The sequence below is a fragment of the Aspergillus campestris genome (genome assembly GCF_002847485.1).
Source record: "Aspergillus campestris IBT 28561 chromosome Unknown P168scaffold_5, whole genome shotgun sequence".
In the NCBI taxonomy this organism is placed as follows: Eukaryota; Fungi; Ascomycota; class Eurotiomycetes; order Eurotiales; family Aspergillaceae; genus Aspergillus; species Aspergillus campestris.
In genome coordinates, this window is record NW_020194340.1 from 1,886,595 (window position 1) to 1,902,502 (window position 15,908).

Genomic DNA, 15,908 nt, shown 5'->3' on the forward strand with positions numbered 1-15,908 from the left:
AGAACGATCGCGCTAATCTTATCGGCATCTGATCTATCTTATCAAATCTTTCTACGGTATATTGGCTTGTATATACACTGGTCTGCATGACAGGATCAACCTCAATCATGAAGTCTTCTGATCCCCCTGAATCGCACGCTTAGGTTCATTGACCCCGAGTTCTACATCCACTCGCGCCTTCACCCCCTCATCCCCCTCCCTCGCCCTCCTCTCCTCCTCAATCTCAAACGCATCCTTGGGCCTCTCCAGCCCTCGATCCCGAACCAACAAACACGCAACGAAACAGACCCCACAAGCGGCACCTGCAAGATAAACACACTCCGCGACGCCTTCGCAAAGGCATCCAGAATGCCTACCCAGTCCGCATCCGATATCTGCGCCCGCTCCGGCGTCGAATACGACGATCGCGCAAGATGCTTATACCCCTCGGGCAGATTCGCCCGCAGCGTCGCCTGCAACAGTGCAGCTGATACAGCGAGCCCGCACGCGCCGCCCAGACAGCGGAAGAAGTTCCGGTCCGAGATGACGACTGCGCGGTGAGCCTTGGTGCAGTGCGCTTGGAAGGCGACCATTGTTGGTTGCAGCGTGCCGCCTATGCCTACGCCGGCTATGCCGACTATGACGGCTATTACGGCTGGGTGGGTGTGGAGGTTGAAGAGGAGGGTGAGGCCTGCGGCTCTAGATTGATCATTGATATGAATTCGATGGGAGGGTTTTCTATTAATAGGCGAGGGAGGTACTTACAGTGTCCACAGGCCGAAGCCGAGCCAGATTACCTCGCCGTAGCGCTTTGTTCGCGAGATGTACTGGCCTGAGCTGATGGATGCGATTGACTGACAGCCTACCATTGGGGAGATCAGTGCGGCGGAGACGATGGGAGACCATCCTCGCGCGTTCTGGTAGTATAGCGGGAGGTAGTAGAGGTAGGACTGAAAGACTGCGCCGAGGAGGAAGCTCTGTAGGAACAGGGCGCATAAGACTTTGTTTTTGAAGAATACCACTGCGTTTCACGTTAAAACTTCACTCCTATCAGTGGAGGAGTTGTGCCAGGCAGGGCTTACCAGGAAGCATCGGCAGCACAGCCACCTTCCACTCAATAACTACAAACGCAACCAAAGACAGTCCCCCGATCACAAGCATAGAGATCACCATCGGCGAGTCCCAGTCAAAGTACGACCCGCCCCCGGAGATAGGAATCAACAGGAAGATGATACCGATTGACGAGGCGACGATGCCATACCCGTCAATGCGACGCACGCTCTCACGGAACCCATCCTTGCGGTGGTTATTCGGGATGAGAAAGTACCCCACAGCCACGCAGCAAGCCGACAGTGGCGAAATCAGCCAGAAGAACCCGCGCCAGGTAGATCTCATCGTGAATGCTGCGGCGACGAACGCCCCGATCACGTTTCCCAGGCCCAGCGCGGCGCCCAAAATCCCCTGGTACTTACCCCGCTGCTCGAGCGTCACGATATCGGACACGATGATCATCGTCAGCGAGGTGATGCCCCCACCTGCGACACCAGCCAGCCCACGGAAGAAGTAGAACATGGGCGCGTTAACGGACAGTCCGCATAGCAGATCCGCAAGACTGAGCAGCGCCAGCGCGCTCAGGTAGACGATCTTGCGGCCGAAGATGTCGGACAAGCGGCCGTAAAGCACGGTGAACATGGTGTTGGCGATGAGGGACGAAGTGCCGGCCCAGGAGATGGTGTTTTCAGCGTTGAGGTCAGCGGCTACGGTGGGGAGGGTGACGCTGATGCCATTTTGGTCGACGAAGGCGATGAGCAGCGAGATGGCGAGGCCGGCGAAGACCACGAGGAGTTGGCGCTTGGGGAGGATGTTGGTTTGGTCGTGGAGGGCTTTTTCGGCGGCTTGTTGGCGGTTCATTGTTTCTTGATGGTGGTGATGATATCTGGTTGCGCTCCTGTAGATTGATGTACTTGAAGTTTTCTCTTTTTATTTGTCTTTCTGTAGAGAAACCTGCACCACACAGGCCTGATATTTACGCGGTTCAAAAGATACAGAAGAAACATATATAAATAGGATAAAATAGAATAGAAGATAAGACAAAAGTAAAGAAAGAATTCCCCACCATCTAGCATACAATCCAAGTAATGGAGTTAAGCAGATAGGATGATATGATCAACAAAGTGCAGTGTCGGAAGCCCGACCAACCGACCGCAGCCCTAACGTTCGCAGTTAAGATTATCGGGGGAGTTCCGTTGTGGAAACAGGGGCCATCATATAACATCCATTGATAATTGGTGGTTCTGGCGGTCCAGGATGGAGAACTGGAGCCAGTTCCGTCGAATGATGGACGTCGAGGGGAGAAAAAGAATGGAGGTCGGAAAGGGTCGGTTGTGGATCGTCGGATGTCCGTTCATCCATTCTACTTGGGTTCCACTGAATATACGGCGCTTCTTGATTATAGATCAGTTGATTGATTGGTTTTGTTAGGCCTAGAATTGATACTGTAATTTTTAATTAATTTAGTATACCAAGTTCCTATCATGATCTGGTAGACGTTTGTCATAAGACCAACCGATCAGACCCCAGTAAACGACCGCCCATATTATCGACAGCGACAGCGTCAAGAGATACCAGCAAAATAATGTTGCATGTTGCCATTAAAGATAGAACCGATCCTGGAGATATTCCGGTAACCGAGGCATTCACAAGTGTCTCCCCCCTGTGGAGTTACACCGTCCTGCAAGGCACTGACAATGGATGAGAAAAATGCCTTCCTATTGTCTCGCGCGGCTGCAGCTGTTGTTCTTCTTTGTGTATGGTATGACTGCTGCCGCTGCCGCTGCCTGATCTCCTCGAGACCCATTGATGGTGAATGGAAGATGGAGTCATAGACTGGTCCGGTCTTTATGCGTACCATAGGAGGAGTGAACGCTCCACCTCGAATTGAACGGTGAGGCTCAAGTGTCGCCCACGTAAGACAATATTGATACCCAAAGGTCAGGACAATATCCAAGAATCATGTATGTATGTTGTATGTATGTACGGATGCGTATGATGCAAGTATGTATGTATGTACTGTAAGAACACCGAAAGCCCATTTTTTCCAGAACGGTCGGCTCATATTGAAATAATCTGCAGTCGTCGCTGGCCTGCTTTCCAACCATCAAATCAATGTAAGTGGTCCCATTGGAGGATGGCGATTGGTGAAACCTACTTCTTGTCATGATCATAATCACGATCATGGTCGGATCAGCCTGACTGACTGACTACTGGGAATGCAAATGCAAATGCAAATGCAATGACCCTGTCACCCTGGCGGGTGATGCGCAATCGGAAGAAACGAATTCTGGTTGGAAGAAAGATCTAGACCTGCTGATCGAGGGAGAGGAAAAGAAAACTGGGAGGAGGGAGAGCCCCCTGAGGACAGATGACAGATGACAGATGTTACAAGGCTCACGGGCTCTTGCCAGTAGCCAGCCATCATGTATGTGCAGGTGCTATTGGAACATCTAGGGTGCCGGCCGCCCACGACGACTGGACGCCGCGCGCATGCCCGCCATTGTCCCCTCCGTACCCATGGCTGTCGTCCACCCGCTCGCCATGGTGCCTGGGCACCGCTTGCGTCAACGGGCCGGTGCCTCGAGCTACCGCCGTAGGCTCCGAGACAGCGTGAGCGGATAGGTAGCTGCCGCCTGTGACATTGCCTTGGTTGGGGAAGAAACTCTGGTTCAGGGCCCCGCACGTCGTGCAGGTGAATTCAATTTTGAAGTTCGTCAGGACGAGATGGGGAGCGGCTGGGTGGCCGCTACTCGGCGTCGGTCCTTGGGGGTTGGATCGTGTCGCATGGGTTGGTGGTGGTGGTGGTGGATGGTTTGGGGTCGGCACGCCGTAGGACGTTTGTGGGTTGGCTCGTGTGTGAACGGGGTGACCAAAAGAGGTCGGGTCGTGGGCCGGCATCTCCGGCGTGTGGAGGATTTGGGGGTTTGGTTGGCCGTGATGAGGGTGCGGCATTGGAGGATGTGCCGGGACGCCTCCGCCGTGTAATTGGGAGGTTGGAATAGTCGATCCCCGTTGGAGATCGCCTTGCGGGAGGGAGTTTGGATCGACGAGGCCCGTCTGGAGATCTGGGACCCATCGTTGTCCGGATAGGCCGCTCCCGCTGTAAGTCGAACTCTCCCCGGGCCCCTCGGAGGGAGGCTGGTGGGGATCCAGAGGTTCATGTTCATCGTCGCCCTCGTCTTGATCCTGCAGCTGTCCCGGATGGTGCTGTTGCTGCAACCGAATGAGAGCTCGTTGGGCCTGTCTCATGGAGATATCATACCCGTGGCAGCGTTTGACGGCCTCGACGACCTCCTGCGCCTTGATGCTCTCCCGCACGTCGAACAGCTTCGGAATCTCGTTCATGAGGAATCGTACATGTGACACCTCGGAGCGGGTTGGGGTTCTGCTGGTGGACGCTGTACTCCGTCCACAGCTATGGCTATCCTGGAGGCTGCTGATATAGGTCGAGTTCTTGTTGGCCCGACAGACCACGCGAAAGTAACAATTGTTCGACGAGCGACACCCGATGACCACGCTCTTCTTATTGCTCCGTGTCACCCGTAGCTCCCAGTGCTGTCTCACCGAGATATTGCGCACCAATGCCTTGAAGTCTTCCAACGAGGCGAATCGTTGGCCCACATGGAGCCCCGAATACATCTCCGTCATGGCCAGGGGACAAGACACCGCACGAGGGAGTCGAGCAAGTACACCACGTCCATCAGTAGGGAGTATGTACGAAGAAGAAATCAAGCGAGGGGTCTGTGAGATTCTGTAAGCTCCAAGAATGGGTGGGGGAACTATGCGCAAAGGCGCCTAACGTTAAGCTTCGTGGCAAATCGAGGAAGTAGATAATAAAATAAGATAAAATAGATAGAGTCAATCCAAACAAGCTAGCCTACGAGACAATCCAATTATAAGACCAGACAGGGGGGGAAGAGTCAATGGTTAAGCATCCGGTTGAAAGTATGACGGAGAAGACAAGACAAGACAAGAATAGACAAAAACCGTCCTCGAAATGTTTCCCGCTTGGCGCGGATGATCCCCCGACCGCTTCGGTCTTTTTCTCAAGCTGTCCCCCTACCTCTCCTCGGCCCCCGAAACAACACACTTCCCTCATCGCCACTTGGTACTTTCTTTTCTTTTTCTATTCTCCCCGTCAACCAAGGAAGTGGATTGTGAGACCACTCATCATGACATCGTACGGGCTGTTGGATCAGCCAGACGAAGGTGAGGATTGGCCGGTCCATGCATCCCCCATCTCCCAACGCTAACCTCCTTCCAGACACCCTTCACAAATCGCGCCTGTTAAACGTCGAAGAAAAGCCCTTCAAGCGAATCGCCAAACGCCTGTTACACCCGGACTCGCTCGTCGTCTCGCACGCGACCCTCCTACCCACGCCTCCGCCCGACGGAACCGACGAAGATGCCTCCGCCGTTGAAGCCGAGAAACAGAAACGATTGGAAGGATGGCGCCACTTCCGCGAAGACATGACGCTGGACTGCGCGGCGTTTGAAGCCAGCATCGCGCGCATCCAGTTCCTGCTCGTTAGCAATGAGAAGGAGCGCGAGCGCTACGCGGCGGAGAAACTGCGCATCTTGTCGACGATGCAGTCTGTTCGTGAGAATACGTCGGAGCTGCGCGATCAGCTGCAGGAGGCGCAGCGGTTGCTGGCGCTGCGCAAGAGTTATGACGATTTGGCTGAGAAGATCACGAGTAACCGGCTGCTTAAGCCGCGGGAGGATCAGCAGGCGAATCTGCAGAAGCTGCGGACGGAGATCACCGAGCTGGAGAAGGAGAGCAAGGACTATGCGACTACTTGGTCTGAGCGTAGGGAGCAGTTCGGTCGCATTGTGGAGGAGGGTATGCAGTTGCGGCGTTTGATTCGGGACGAGAAGGAGGAGGTCGAGCGCAGGGAGGGCATGCAGGAGGGTGGAGACGGGGACGACGGCGACATCGCGTCTAAGGGCAAGTCGAGCGGCGCGACGACGCCCCGCCCGGATACCGACAGTGTGACTCCCTCGCTGTCGGGGCCGGACGAAGCCGGGAAGTCCCCTTTTTCCTTGCACCCGGATAGGATGAGCGTGCCGACGGGGGGCGCCTCGCCGTTGCGGCAGGTGACCACCGTAGGCGATGAGAAGAAGAAGACCCCCGAGGAAGACGCCACCATGGTGGACGAGGGCGAAGTGACGGCCGATGAGCACGAGTTGGAAGAAGGGGAGGAAGCGCAGGATGACCGCACAGCGGACAAGATGGATACCACTACGTGACGACCAACCTTATGCATTTATGGAGCCCGGAGTTTATACTTGGATTTGGAAGCGTTGGAAAATCAGGTTATTTTTGATAAATTACATTTCGATCAGCTTTGGTACATGACATTAGGGCTGATTCAAGCATCATGTTCCGCGATGGTATGTAGACATAGGTAGCAACGTTCCAACTAGACATTCTGCGTATAACACGCCATCTAAGCGATCTCTCGCTCGGCGGTCCTCGCCTTGGAAATCACCTCCTTGGCCGCATTGATGTGCTCAACATTGCTCTCCGATCCCTTCTTGCCCTCCTCAATCTACAGCAGTCAGCAAATACTCACTTATTCAAATGAAGATCAGTAAGGACCAGTGCTCACCAGCAAGCCATCAAGCGTAGCAATCGACTCCTCAATCTTCTGCTTCAAGCTAGGAAGGACATTCCGGGTCTGTTGGAGAGCCATGCGCTGCCGAAAAGTTAGCCATGCTCATCTCAGCTTCAAACGCCTCCCCCACACTCCTAGAACAATAACAATCGGGAGTACACACCTCCTGGTTCAATGTGTATTCTCTGTTCTCGTCGTCATTCCCGGTCTGGGCTTCCAGCTTCTTGATGCGCTCCGTCTGTTCTTTCAGCTCGCTGTGGTAGGAGGCTTCCTCTTTGACTAGGCGGCCGAGGGAGGCGGTGTGGATTTCGAGCTGGGAGCGGGGAGCCATGTTGATGATCTGTTTGCCTTATGTGTGTATATCTGTTTAGGTGGGCGAGAAGTGAAAGGTTAGCTACTCTAGTGTTTGACTGGGGTTTCTCGAGGGAATGATGTCATGTGCGCTTTATGGGACTAGTGCTTGGTATTATGAGACCTCGAGAGTCCATAGCATATGGCAGACAGGGAGCAAAGGTCGGGGCAGTCAGATAAGACATGAATAGCCCTTTTCAATGCGCAGTCGCTCAAAGAATCCTCGAGAGATGATCGAGGTATTGTAGACCGCGATGGACTCAACCATCACCATTGAGCTTTATATGACTTGTGCTCAGGGAAACATAGATAATGACACCAAACCTACCTTGTGATTGAAGAGTCAAGAAATGTCTGTTCACCAGGTTAGGAATGTCTGTGTTCTTTCAGTGTTGGTTCTTGATATCAACAAGTACGAGGAAGATTGCCCCTCCGCCATCATCGGTGATGCTTTATCGGCCTATTGGTTTGCACTGTTTGCTTTTGGCGGGGCTAATCAACTGTCATGTGATGTGATGTATTATTCTTATGCAAAGTATTAGTAATATTTGAGCATCGACCATTATTTGTGTAGAATGGCAGCAGTCTGATCTCCAGCTTACCACACAGTTTGATGGCATAGTTCGCCAAATTTACAGAAGTACTTATTCTAGGGGCGTACGAGTTAGATTTAATAGAGAAATGTATGTGTCCTACATTAAGTTGGGTTGATCGAATCGTCCGGCATCAGTACTCCGTCGAAGTATATATAATGCAGTTCCAAGCATAGTACAACATCACCACACCAGCCTTTGAAAGTGGACAACCATTTCACCGGACATAGTACGAATAACAGGAATCTAGTCATTTACGACACCTCTAACCAGTTTCTGCGCCCTCAAAGTGAGGCGACAACAGTATACCCTTCGAGGCTAGAAACCGCTTATCGGGCGCTGTTAGCCCCAGATGCCCTGCGCCGGACAGCCTCATGCCCAGGGCGAGTGATCGCCATATTACTGCACGACGAGCCAATCTGATGTCGCAAAATACGAACTTAAGATGATCATGCCTGCGGCATAGACTTCCGGGTAGTGGCTGTGTTTGAGGCTTTCGGGCCCGGTGAGGCTCTGGCTTTTTCGGCACTGGGTTGCGTTATTTTGGGGTTGTGATGGCTGGGTTGGGGGGAGAGTATAAAAGACTGTCTGTCCGTAAAGAATTTGTCTTTTGAAATTCATTCGTTTTATTTTGTGCTTGTCGCTTTTCTAAAGAATTTGGCTAGAGACGTCCTGTGTTTGACAGAAGATACTAAAGACCACCAAGATGAGGTAGGCACATCCTCTATTGCGATGATCACCATATTAACACGTTCAATAGGTATGCGATTGCTCGTCCAAGCGAATATCTCGTGCTCACCGGAGCCGGGATCAAAGACATTCGCCTCTGCAAAAAGGCGATTGTGATGCCATGGCAGCGTGTACGTTCTACCGAGATGAGAGATAGAGTCCCGACCATCAAGCTAATACTTAATTGCAGTGTGCGAGGATCTCCCTAGCCCCATTCGACTTTGGTCTCAACCTGCAGGCCATGACGGTGGAGAAGCTGCAGTTCTCCCTGCCTGCCGTGTTTACGATCGGACCCGAAGACAAACAAGAGGCCCTGCGCAAATATGCCCTGCTGTTGTCCGGCAGTACCAACGAGGCGGATATTGCCAAGGCCAAAAACTTGACCCACAGAATGCGAGGGGACCATGTGCAGGATATCATCAAAGGCATCATTGAAGGCGAGACCCGTGTGATCGTGTCGAGCATGTCTATGGAAGAGATCTTCAAGGAAAGGCAGGAATTCAGGGACAGGGGTGGGTGTTGCTGTTATTCATCTGTCCAAACTTTACGGGTCGCTGACTTGGTGGACAGTCATAAAAAATGTTCAGAAGGAGCTAGAGCAATTTGGCCTGTGCATGTGAGTCCACGAATTTGTAAGATGTGCTGGGAATGCCGCTGATGGATGACAGCTACAATGCCAACGTCAAAGAGCTCCAGGATACGCCGGGTAGCGAGTACTTTGCGTTCCTCAGTCGCAAGGCTCACGAGGGAGCTCTGAACCAAGCCAAGATCGATGTGGCCGAGGCGCGGATGCGAGGAGAAATCGGCGAGGCCGAGAAGAAAGGGCGGGCCAAGCAAGAAATCTCCAAGATCGACGCCGACACCGCCGTCCTCGAGACCCAACGGAAAGCCGAGAAGGCCAAGGCCGACTCGGAGCTCATGAACCGTCAGACCGAGCTGGATTCCAGCGTTGAGATGGGCAAGATCGCTGCCAAGCGCCAGACGGAAATGAAAGATGCGGAGCTCAAGAGGAAGGTTGAGACTTTGCGTGCGGAAACCGAGTTGGAGCGCCTGCGTGCCAACGACGTCACCAAGAGCAAGGTTGCACGCGAGTCTTCCCAGCAGAACGCCGATGCTGCTTACTATCAGCAGCAAAAATCTGCCGATGCCCTACTGTACACACAGAAAATGGAGGCGGACGCAGCTTGTACGTTTGGGACTCCTGATACCTAACCCCTCAAGAGTAGACAGCTGACCCTCTCCAGACTACCGTCAAAGCAAAGAGGCGGATGCGACCTTCCACCATCAGAAACGAGAAGCTGAAGGAATCCTGGAGATGGCCAAGGCCTATGGTGCGCTCGTTGATGTTCTCGGAGGTCCTCAGACCTTCTTGCAATATAAGATGTTGGAGACCGGCACATATGAGAAATTGGCGATGGCGAATGCCCAGGCTATCAATGGTCTCCAGCCTAAGATCACTTCATGGAATACTGGTATGCCATTCGGAGTTCATCCATTGAGAGACTGTTCTGACCACCTTTTAGGTAATGGAGAGGGTAGCGCAGACTCTCTGGGGCCGATCCGAAACCTCATGCAAGGTCTTCCTCCTTTGCTGAGTACGATCCATGAGCAAACCGGAATCAGTCCTCCGTCGTGGATGGCTCAGATGCCGGCGAAGAACCAGATCAATGGGCTGAACCATGCGGAATAGACACGAGCGTGTCAATTTCCTCCTAATGCAAGACTAAATTGCTTTGTTGTTTCTTTTATTGAGCCTTTCCTTTGTTCGCTATGATACCTATCTTTTAGTGGTTCCTTTCTTTTCATGTTAGCCAGAAAATGGATTAGCTTTATTAATGATGGAAAAAAAATTCGTAGCAGCCTGAAAAAAGAAAGGACCTAATCTTAGTCTGATCGCCAACACAATCTACTGTGATGAGAGAGTGGTGAGGAGTGAGAGAGATGCATAGAGAAGGAAAGTGAGGTGGACAAAGAGAGACCAATGAAATCATGTGATGAGCGTCATCCGCCTGGAATGACGAACTGTCGGACTTCAACCATTCAACTATGCCTGATTTGAATCATGATTGACTTACAGTGAATCAGTGCTGTTGATATTCACTCTTATATTAGATGTCACTTTTATATTTACTGTCACTATATCCCCCCTGTTCACCATGGTATAAATACTCCTGTTGTCTCTTTTTGGTTGCTGTTCCTTGCGAGTTTCAAGCGTGAACAATGCCGGCCCCATCACTATTGCAGCTGTGCACGAATACAGCAGTCAGGAACGTGAAATGTGCGCATTATATTCCTTTTAAAGATATCTCTGACAAAATAAGGAATCGTATGGCTAATTCACTCCCAGATCTAAATGATATTGGCGATGTTCCTTATTCGCTGGCGCGTCCGTTCCTCCTGAAAATCGAAAGCCCCGAGAAACTGGTGAGCCTCCCCCCTCGTGTACGGTGTCGCAGTACAAGCAACTGACCACGTATGCGCCCCCTTCTACAGAGATCCTTGGAATTACTGTCGCCACAAATCACCCAATACGATGACGAGCTATGGATGGACTTTATCAAGCGCGACATCCCCCAGTGGGACGACTACGATCTGCCGGAACATTCTGATTGCTGGTATGAGATCTATTGCAATCTCCGGGATAGTGTTCAGAAATCCGTCGACGAAGATGCCGAGAGGATGAAGATGGCCCTGGATGGTATCAACTCGGAACGCGCGAAGCACAGTGCCAAGTTCGTCACCGACCGACGGGTGCTACCCCTCCCCCGAGAACGACCAACAGTTAGACAGCGGTATGCGATGTACGATCGGAAAAAGGGTGGCGTCGCGCCAGTCTACTCTCCAAGATCTGGCTTCAGTTCGAGCGATCCGTTTGGGCCAAGAAACGACACGAAGAAGAAGAGTAGCATCTTCACGGCGACCAAGCGGAACACGGCGCTGGCGGTCCCAACGCAGCACCTGAATAATCGAGCCACACAGGTTCGACAGGCCCCACGGTCGCTAGTTGACGAGCACCGGCGACCGATCGAAAGCCCTCCGCCCACTCGGCGGAAAGAGTCGCCTGCCATGATCGCGCCCGGCCGGTCGAGATACCACATCAGTCCCAGCACCAGCAGAGGACCCACCCCTGCGATGACGCCAAATCTGCAAGAGAGAGAAGCAAGGTTACGGAAAATCGCCGCGGGTAAAAAGCCAATACCTTCTCCTGCTTCACGCCCGCAACCTTCGCTCGCTCAAAGCTCAGCTTTTACGAAGAAAGATGTCAAGTCAGATTCTCGATCGCGACCGTCTGCGCCCAGCAGATCTACACATACCACTACATCAACCCCCCGGGCGGATCATTCGTCGACACAGGCACAGTCTCCCCCTCGACAGGCCCAATCCCCCCCTCAACAGGCACAATCCCCCCCTCGACCCGTCATGGCCCGGAAGCGACCCGCTCCAAGTGTATTCATACAGCCGAAGAAGAAGAGGGTGACCTGAGAGTACATACATAACCCAACAGCATTTGACATATGGTGTTGGCGTGACTGGTTCTGGTGTTTTGGCGACTGTCATTTACTATTTTGGTTTGAATTCTTCTTTTTGTGATTTTTTCCTTTTGGTCTAGAGCTAAGGCGCATTGGCATTGGACTTTGGAGTCGGGTCATCATTATTTCTTTTTGACAGGGTGCTTGTTTCCCGTGGGTGGTTATACTTGGATAAGGTATGGAGTAGACAGACAGTACAAGGATAGCACATACATATCTGCACCTTCTCTCTAGATGGTGAATACACCAGTCAAGTCTATCTTTATTCCCAAGCAAGGCAAATACGATGTACGGCAACCTGATCCTCAGTATGTAATGTATGAAACATAGTCTGATATTACCGCACCGACGACGGACGACTCCCCCAGAGAGTTCAGGAGACCAGCCTGAGAGCTCAAGACAAGGCAAACATCATCGCTTATTCAAACTGGACAGTTGTTTCTCATTCACGAAACAGACGCTTGCTTCCTAACTCCACGATCCCCACCTAGCCACCCATGATTTATCCCCCCCACTTCCCTGCCCTTCCACCCCGTAGTTATTCGTATACGTCCTCAGTAGCTCGTGCTCATCCACAGTCAACAATGAACGAACCGAAAGACTTAAATGCCACCCCGAAGAGCAAGAACCAAATGTAACGTTGCGCCGCCTTCCAGGTTGTATTCTGAGGCGGTCTTATCGTCGGCCCTATTGTAGAAAGAGAGTGAGAGTCAGCCTCAGCACAGAGAAGTGTATGAGAGGAATATGGGAGGTATGTACATCTGCTTTCCGCCGAAAATCAGACGCTGCTGGACGGGTGGGATGCCCTCTTTTTCTTCGACGCGCTCTTTTATCCGGGAGACCTGTGTGTAGGGTTCTGTGTTAGTTGTGTTTTTCTTTCCTTGTTGTTGAAAGGAGGAGGAGATGGTGGCAGTTCAGCCTTGTGGTGGGTGTGATGAGGCTCGTGGGAGATGGAGGGAGAGGGCTGGCTGCGACGCGACCAGATCTCTGTCTATCGTGGGAGGTAGAGAGGTAGGTAGACAGGTAGGTAGGTAGTACCTTATAGTCGGGCTCGATATCCAGCTCGATTTCCTTGCCGGTCAGGGTACGGACTCTGCGTGCGATCGGGTCAGCGTTCTATTTGAATCCGGATATGGCTGATTCGGGATGGTATATGGTATGGGGGGGTTGACGGGATCGGCTTGTCGCGCCGGAGTCGGAGGTCAGGGATCGAACTCACTTGATCAACATTGTGGGAGTGGAAGTGAGTGGTTGTCACGACAGAGGTAGAAGGAAGAGTGGGAAATGCGATGGAAGGGAGTGAGATGACGGTGGTTGACTGACAGATGATGATGACGGCAAGCTTGCTCCATTCATTTGCTTGTCGTTGCCTTGGTGGGGTTGGTCGGTTTTGGTGGGGCGGGGTTGGTTTGCTGCGGTTGGTATATAGCTTTGGCCTGGTTTCTTGCTGTACTTTTATTATTGACTTCTTTGGCTTGAGTAGATAAGTAGGACGATTTTATAGAATTCTGTCTTCAAGTGGCTTCCATCTAAACTGTTTGTTGACTACTTTGGTGTTGGTCGGATATCCCTTCAGCGCATAATTGCCTTCATGATAACACGGCATTAACTACAAGCAATCTACAGCAACAAAATGGCCACAACCAGCTCCAACAATGCAGAACTGGAAAAGATAAACCTATTTGACCAGCTTCTCGTCGAGAGCCAGCATGACCCGGTATCTACCCTTCCACAGTGTAGAAGTATTGAACGAAGTCTAACCATCACCAGAACCAGCTACAAGAGCGATACGAAAACCACCGGTCCCATCGAAATGCCCAGTACCGGACGAAGCTCCTGAGCCCTGCCTTTCCAGGCTGGCAAGCCGACGAGATCCTCAGCAAGCTGCATTCACAGACGACCAACCCAAACCACAGCCATGACGCGCCTTTCATTGACCCCCGGAATAACTTGAACATCTACGCCCGACCACCGCAGCATATCCGAGACTTGGTGGCCGAAGTACAGCGAGAGATCAAGCAGGTGGCTCCAAGTGAGTGAGACAACTCAGTCTACACGACCAGATCGAAGCGGATTGCTAACGGCGGATAGCAATTTGGGTTACACCTCAGAATTACCTGCACATGACGGTGCTGGAGATGGCCAGCGGCCGAACGCCATCGGAGATTGACTCTCTCCACGCCCACCTAGAACGGAGCGGCGTTTTGCCCGAGTTGCTTGACTACCCCTTGCACCATCGGACACGGCTGGTCAAGCCGACCGTCAGCTACGACGACACGGCAATGGCGCTGAGCTTTCTTCCCACTGCTGGGGTGGAGGGGGATTCTAGCCCGATAGATGACAGATATACCTACCACCACCTGCGACGAGACATGTACGGTCGCGTGACGGCTACCGGTCTGCAGATGACGCCCCGGTATATCCATCCTACCGCACACATCACCATCGCCCGGTTCGTCACCCACGAAGGGTTCCACACTGGGGATGTTGTTGATCGTAAGCAAGTGGCATCTTTGGTGGACAAAATCGAGCAGATTAATAGGGGCCTTCGAGAGAAATATTGGCCGGTCAATGACGGGTTTATGTCATCCACCAAAGCAGTCCCCACTGAATGGGTGGTGTGTCATGAGAAAGGGTTGGAACTGTGTAAAGGAGCCTGTTGGTATGGAGGGGGAGAGACAGCACTCCAGGGAACAGCACTTGATAGATGAGAACATCGGAAACCCCATTAGAACCAACATTAATATCAAAGATCTAGAGTTAGACTCAAGTTGTTGAGTGTAGGATGACTGATGTAATGCCTGAGGTGTTGATCCTAAAAGGGTTAGGCGGCACCCGAATAGGGCCTAAGCGAAGAGAAATCCCACACAACCAACCCACAGCCAGCCCGACCTATTCGAACCCTCTCCGACAAGAGACAACCATCGACCAGCACCGTTGCGATCCGGCCAAGTCAGTCAAAATGGTAAGGATGATATCCCTTGATTCTTCAGTTAAGACTGTTTTGTCTCTATTTTCTGCGTCATCGGAGAGATACCTCGAGAGTGCGGCATTTTATCATGGGAGACGATGTTCGGTATATGATCACGACCTGGGGGCGAGAGGCTGTTTAACGACCATACTTTTCGAATGAGAGCGACGCGGAAACATTCTTTTATTATTAGTCGGGCGACAGAGAAGGGGAATGAAGCATGCGATGCGATGAATTGGGTGCTTTTTATTTTCCAGCGACATTCTCGAATATGCCCATGCCAAGTCCGCACCAGGCCAGACACACTGTGCGACCGGTATTAGGGAACAGGGAAAAATTGCAAACCACCGAACGTCGACACCGCTGCCCCCATCTATACTTGGCGATCCGAACCCATGAACCAGACTGCTCTCTCGACGATGAAGATTTCTCCGATGCACAGAATATGGAAGACGGATGGCACGAGACGTCTAGGCGAAATTACTCCCACAGAAGGCTGATCTTGTCTCCCTCGCAACCAGGTCAACGTTCCGAAAACCCGCCGGACGTACTGCAAGTCCAAGGACTGCCACAAGCACCAGCAGCACAAGGTCACCCAGTACAAGGCTGGCAAGGTGAATACCACCCATCTCGGACACCCCGACACGAGCGAACACCCATGCTGATTTGGATGTTTTACTATAAAGGCCTCCCTGTACGCCCAGGGTAAGCGTCGTTACGACCGAAAGCAGAGCGGTTATGGTGGTCAGACCAAGCCCGTCTTCCACAAGAAGGCCAAGACCACCAAGAAGATCGTCCTGCGTCTCGAGTGCACTGCCTGCAAGGCCAAGAAGCAGCTTTCTCTGAAGCGCTGCAAGCACTTCGAGCTTGGGTATGTTTCCATACCCCGAATTCTTGAATCAACCGATACTGATTGTTCTGCAGTGGTGACAAGAAGACCAAGGGTGCTGCTCTGGTTTTCTAGGCGCGTGATTTTCTTGTTTGGCTCTGGGTTCCCTGCATTGCACTCCCTGCTACTCCGGCGGCGGGCATATGACTTTGGCAATGGAGAAAATGAAATAGTATTTCATATCAAGAAAGAAAA

General features: G+C 52.1%; 8 protein-coding genes across 8 annotated transcripts; 4 read left to right on the forward strand and 4 right to left on the reverse strand.

Annotated features, from left to right (window-relative positions):
• Positions 1-105: 105 nt before the first annotated feature.
• On the reverse strand, positions 106-1,890 carry P168DRAFT_326967 (putative MFS transporter; the record flags this gene model as incomplete). Its single annotated transcript, XM_024841182.1, has 4 exons — positions 106-251; positions 320-678; positions 745-1,000; positions 1,062-1,890. 4 exons carry the CDS (start codon positions 1,888-1,890, stop codon positions 106-108), a joined length of 1,590 nt encoding a protein of 529 aa, XP_024693866.1.
• Positions 1,891-3,311: 1,421 nt separating this feature from the next.
• P168DRAFT_290057 (uncharacterized protein) lies at positions 3,312-4,307 on the reverse strand. Its single transcript, XM_024837128.1, has one exon. The coding sequence runs from the start codon at positions 3,982-3,984 to the stop codon at positions 3,454-3,456; it is 531 nt and encodes a 176-aa protein (XP_024693867.1). The 5' UTR covers positions 3,985-4,307; the 3' UTR covers positions 3,312-3,453.
• Positions 4,308-5,204: 897 nt separating this feature from the next.
• Positions 5,205-6,282, forward strand: P168DRAFT_268419 (uncharacterized protein; the record flags this gene model as incomplete). The annotated part of the gene is made up of 2 exons (XM_024835089.1): positions 5,205-5,241; positions 5,297-6,282. 2 exons carry the CDS (start codon positions 5,205-5,207, stop codon positions 6,280-6,282), a joined length of 1,023 nt encoding a protein of 340 aa, XP_024693868.1.
• Positions 6,283-6,338: 56 nt separating this feature from the next.
• P168DRAFT_290058 (putative tubulin-specific chaperone Rbl2) lies at positions 6,339-7,436 on the reverse strand. Its single transcript, XM_024837129.1, has 4 exons — positions 7,330-7,436; positions 6,814-7,013; positions 6,645-6,731; positions 6,339-6,584 (listed from the first exon to the last, which is right to left on the reverse strand). The coding sequence occupies exons 2-4, from the start codon at positions 6,979-6,981 to the stop codon at positions 6,483-6,485; spliced, it is 357 nt and encodes a 118-aa protein (XP_024693869.1). The 5' UTR covers positions 6,982-7,013; positions 7,330-7,436; the 3' UTR covers positions 6,339-6,482.
• Positions 7,437-8,300: 864 nt separating this feature from the next.
• Positions 8,301-10,013, forward strand: P168DRAFT_281601 (flotillin domain protein; the record flags this gene model as incomplete). Its single annotated transcript, XM_024835935.1, has 7 exons — positions 8,301-8,305; positions 8,355-8,454; positions 8,514-8,835; positions 8,894-8,939; positions 8,992-9,509; positions 9,568-9,795; positions 9,847-10,013. 7 exons carry the CDS (start codon positions 8,301-8,303, stop codon positions 10,011-10,013), a joined length of 1,386 nt encoding a protein of 461 aa, XP_024693870.1.
• Positions 10,014-10,275: 262 nt separating this feature from the next.
• On the forward strand, positions 10,276-12,108 carry P168DRAFT_268423 (elongin A domain-containing protein). Its single transcript, XM_024835090.1, has 3 exons — positions 10,276-10,601; positions 10,671-10,747; positions 10,817-12,108. Exons 1-3 carry the CDS (start codon positions 10,544-10,546, stop codon positions 11,804-11,806), a joined length of 1,125 nt encoding a protein of 374 aa, XP_024693871.1. The 5' UTR covers positions 10,276-10,543; the 3' UTR covers positions 11,807-12,108.
• A 54-nt stretch (positions 12,109-12,162) lies between these two features.
• Positions 12,163-13,105, reverse strand: P168DRAFT_290062 (NEDD8 family protein RUB1). Its single transcript, XM_024837130.1, has 4 exons — positions 13,073-13,105; positions 12,892-12,946; positions 12,613-12,695; positions 12,163-12,540 (listed from the first exon to the last, which is right to left on the reverse strand). The coding sequence occupies exons 1-4, from the start codon at positions 13,081-13,083 to the stop codon at positions 12,456-12,458; spliced, it is 234 nt and encodes a 77-aa protein (XP_024693872.1). The 5' UTR covers positions 13,084-13,105; the 3' UTR covers positions 12,163-12,455.
• A 309-nt stretch (positions 13,106-13,414) lies between these two features.
• P168DRAFT_326974 (60S ribosomal eL42 domain-containing protein) lies at positions 13,415-15,831 on the forward strand. Its single transcript, XM_024841183.1, has 6 exons — positions 13,415-13,570; positions 13,624-13,885; positions 13,945-14,471; positions 15,346-15,438; positions 15,511-15,695; positions 15,749-15,831. Exons 1-6 carry the CDS (start codon positions 13,487-13,489, stop codon positions 15,786-15,788), a joined length of 1,191 nt encoding a protein of 396 aa, XP_024693873.1. The 5' UTR covers positions 13,415-13,486; the 3' UTR covers positions 15,789-15,831.
• The last annotated feature ends 77 nt before the right edge of the window (positions 15,832-15,908 follow it).

Coding starts and splice junctions, on each gene's coding strand:
- P168DRAFT_290057 (XM_024837128.1), bottom strand. CDS start 3,984: ATGCCGCACCCTCATCACGGCCAACCAAACCCCCAAATCCTCCACACG.
- P168DRAFT_290058 (XM_024837129.1), bottom strand. CDS start 6,981: ATGGCTCCCCGCTCCCAGCTCGAAATCCACACCGCCTCCCTCGGCCGC. Junction 6,732..6,813: donor AATACACATTGAACCAGGAG/GTGTGTACTCCC, acceptor ACTTTTCGGCAG/CGCATGGCTCTCCAACAGAC. Junction 6,585..6,644: donor CTACGCTTGATGGCTTGCTG/GTGAGCACTGGT, acceptor TGACTGCTGTAG/ATTGAGGAGGGCAAGAAGGG.
- P168DRAFT_268423 (XM_024835090.1), top strand. CDS start 10,544: ATGCCGGCCCCATCACTATTGCAGCTGTGCACGAATACAGCAGTCAGG. Junction 10,602..10,670: donor AGCAGTCAGGAACGTGAAAT/GTGCGCATTATA, acceptor ATTCACTCCCAG/ATCTAAATGATATTGGCGAT. Junction 10,748..10,816: donor TCGAAAGCCCCGAGAAACTG/GTGAGCCTCCCC, acceptor CCCCTTCTACAG/AGATCCTTGGAATTACTGTC.
- P168DRAFT_290062 (XM_024837130.1), bottom strand. Junction 12,696..12,891: donor ATATCGAGCCCGACTATAAG/GTACTACCTACC, acceptor CCCTACACACAG/GTCTCCCGGATAAAAGAGCG. Junction 12,541..12,612: donor ATTTTCGGCGGAAAGCAGAT/GTACATACCTCC, acceptor TTTCTACAATAG/GGCCGACGATAAGACCGCCT.
- P168DRAFT_326974 (XM_024841183.1), top strand. CDS start 13,487: ATGGCCACAACCAGCTCCAACAATGCAGAACTGGAAAAGATAAACCTA. Junction 13,571..13,623: donor TCGAGAGCCAGCATGACCCG/GTATCTACCCTT, acceptor AACCATCACCAG/AACCAGCTACAAGAGCGATA. Junction 14,472..15,345: donor CAGTCCCCACTGAATGGGTG/GTGTGTCATGAG, acceptor CCTCGCAACCAG/GTCAACGTTCCGAAAACCCG.